The sequence below is a fragment of the Cariama cristata genome, unplaced genomic scaffold, assembly GCF_000690535.1.
Source record: "Cariama cristata isolate BGI_N322 unplaced genomic scaffold, ASM69053v1 scaffold28162, whole genome shotgun sequence".
Classification (NCBI taxonomy): Eukaryota; Metazoa; Chordata; class Aves; order Cariamiformes; family Cariamidae; genus Cariama; species Cariama cristata.
In genome coordinates this window covers 195-2,524 of record NW_009602530.1, presented here as the reverse complement: position 1 = coordinate 2,524, position 2,330 = coordinate 195, and the positions used below count along the sequence as shown (strand labels likewise).

The window sequence follows — 2,330 nt, the reverse complement described above, 5'->3', positions numbered from 1 at the left end:
CATATTACTTAATCTGAACTTAAATCAAATTGGCCCAATTTAAGATATAGATTAATCCCTGCAGATACTGTTTTGACTTGCACACGCAGTACGTCAAAGACAAGAAGCGATTTTGGTAAATGTCCTCTAAAGTTTAGAAGAATCCCGTGTGATTGGCATGTTCATTTGTTTTACTATTTAATAGCAAATCCAAGGACAGATGAGAGAGTGAGGTGTGATGAGGATCCTTAAACTCCTCTTCTCAAAAGGACGGCACGTCTTAACACACTCCACCCGTCTGCTGTTGGAACACATCGATAGTGTCTTCATCTTCCATCTCCAGCTGTTGGAGTAATACGGAAAACACAAGACTTGAAATACACAGGGTTGAAAAAGCACGTAGCTCTCTACTCCTAACCACTACCAGTAAAACAGCACTTAAGGTGTAATTAATTAATGCCTGAAACACTTTCCATCAGTCACTCCAAAGCACGCACTCCATCATCTCTCCTATCGGAGTACCGCCAACACCGAAACAGGTTTCAGAGGCACGCTCATCAGTCCGACCAAACTCGGCAGTTTAGCATCTTCTACAACAAATGACCCAGCCAAGCATCTCCTCTGTTCCTTGCCTCCGGCCTCACCAGCCCAAGAAATTCCCCACGTTCTCAGCACTGCCAGTGCTGACAGCAGCGACGGCTTCAGTGCCGGCTCGGAATGGGCTGACGCACAATAAGGACAGAGCCGAAAACACCAGCACTTGCCAGGATGCCTTTCCACACCAGGAGGGCCAGCTTGTTCAGCACTGATGCTCCTACACATTTTCCTGCCCCCCCCCCCCCAACAGAGAAAACATTCAAGGCCCCCCGCCCGTGTCCCTCCCCCCCCCCCCCAACAGTGAAAACATTCAAGGGGAAAAAAATAAATCCCACCCTAGACAAATTATGTGGAACATGCTAAATTTACAGCAACTCTTTCAGAATCATTTTGATTTCAAACTCCTTTGAATTGCACGCAGACATAAAAACATTTGTACAGCAATTTGCAGTAAAAAGTATTTTTCATACCTGTGCAGGTGTGTCTGTTTCATTAATTGGTTGTCCATCAAATCTGAATCTAATCTGCCTCATCGACAAGCCCTGCAAGTTTAAAGTAATTGATGTGAGAAACCACACTCTCCTTTCTGAATTCAGACAAAACATTTACAAATTTACTGTCAGAACAAATATTAACAAAATTAAGACTCAAAAGATCTAACCAGATGGGAAACTTAGCACCTCTATCTTGCTATGTAAATTGAGGGAGCAGCGCTGGTTTTGAGCGATGTCCTGCTGCACCGCTGTCACAGCAAGGACTCTATATGGAACCACCGGTGTGGGTTTGGCACCTGGGTTTGATCCTGCTCTGCAAGGCACAGATACCAAAAGTCAATTTACAAAGGTGATTTAAGAAGAGATCAATCAATACGCTGTTCTATAAAGCCTGGGAGGACATGTCAGCCAGGAGCAGCAATTGTCCCTCATGCGGTCAGAGAAGTAACGGTCGATTAAGTTGACTCAAAGGAAAACATTTTAAAAAAATCTGAAAAAACTACTTTTTTGTGTAACTAGCTATCAGACCGACTACCCATAGTTAAGACAAGTTTCTACTCATGCCAGGCATGCGCTCCTAGTTCTAGTTCATCTCATGAAAAGAGGAACCATGAAGACAACCGTTTGAGGACAAAAAGAACCTGCAGGACTTGACACAGATTTTTACTTGCTAAGGTCTAATGTTAGTACGTTACCCTTAAAACCAGAGTTGAATTCACAACTGAATCCTGTTTTGACCGCGTTTAATCACACAAGGCAGTCTTTACTCCCTGCCTTAGGGATCAAGGGCTTTGCATCACCCTCCAAAATCCTTCAAAATCCCTACGCAATTGACACTTCCAGTCAGACACGGAGCCACCTGAACACAAAAACTCCCCGCACCTCTCTAAAGACTCGACGTATTCACTTCTCGTTCCCAACATGGGAATAAATCCCTCTCCTGTTTAGCTCAGGGTGGCACTGAGGAATGGCCACCGACACAGAGCAGCCAGCTGCCACCTGTGGAATACAGCAGTCCAACCCGCGCAGCGGGCAATGGGAGAGACGTGTGAAGGGAAGGGGAAAAAAAAAAACAAACCAGAGTGAAAGTCCTGGCATAGGAGAATTTGTTTTGTGCACTTTCCAAATAGCAAACACACTCTGTATAAAGCTTTTAGAGATGACAGAACTGAGGGTTATGAGGCTAAAACATTCAGAGTGAATCAGTCTCAGAGCCAGGATCAGAACTCGAGAAATTCCGGTAACGCTGCCATGGGACAT

General features: G+C 44.7%; 1 protein-coding gene across 1 annotated transcript; it reads right to left on the bottom strand.

The window, feature by feature from the left end:
- Positions 1 to 259: 259 nt before the first annotated feature.
- LOC104157465 (small ubiquitin-related modifier 3) lies at positions 260 to 1,118 on the bottom strand (the record flags this gene model as incomplete). The annotated part of the gene is made up of 2 exons (XM_009694795.1): positions 260 to 322; positions 1,047 to 1,118. Coding segments are annotated over 2 exons (135 nt in total), but the record flags the coding sequence as incomplete, so codon positions are not given.
- Positions 1,119 to 2,330: the final 1,212 nt, after the last annotated feature.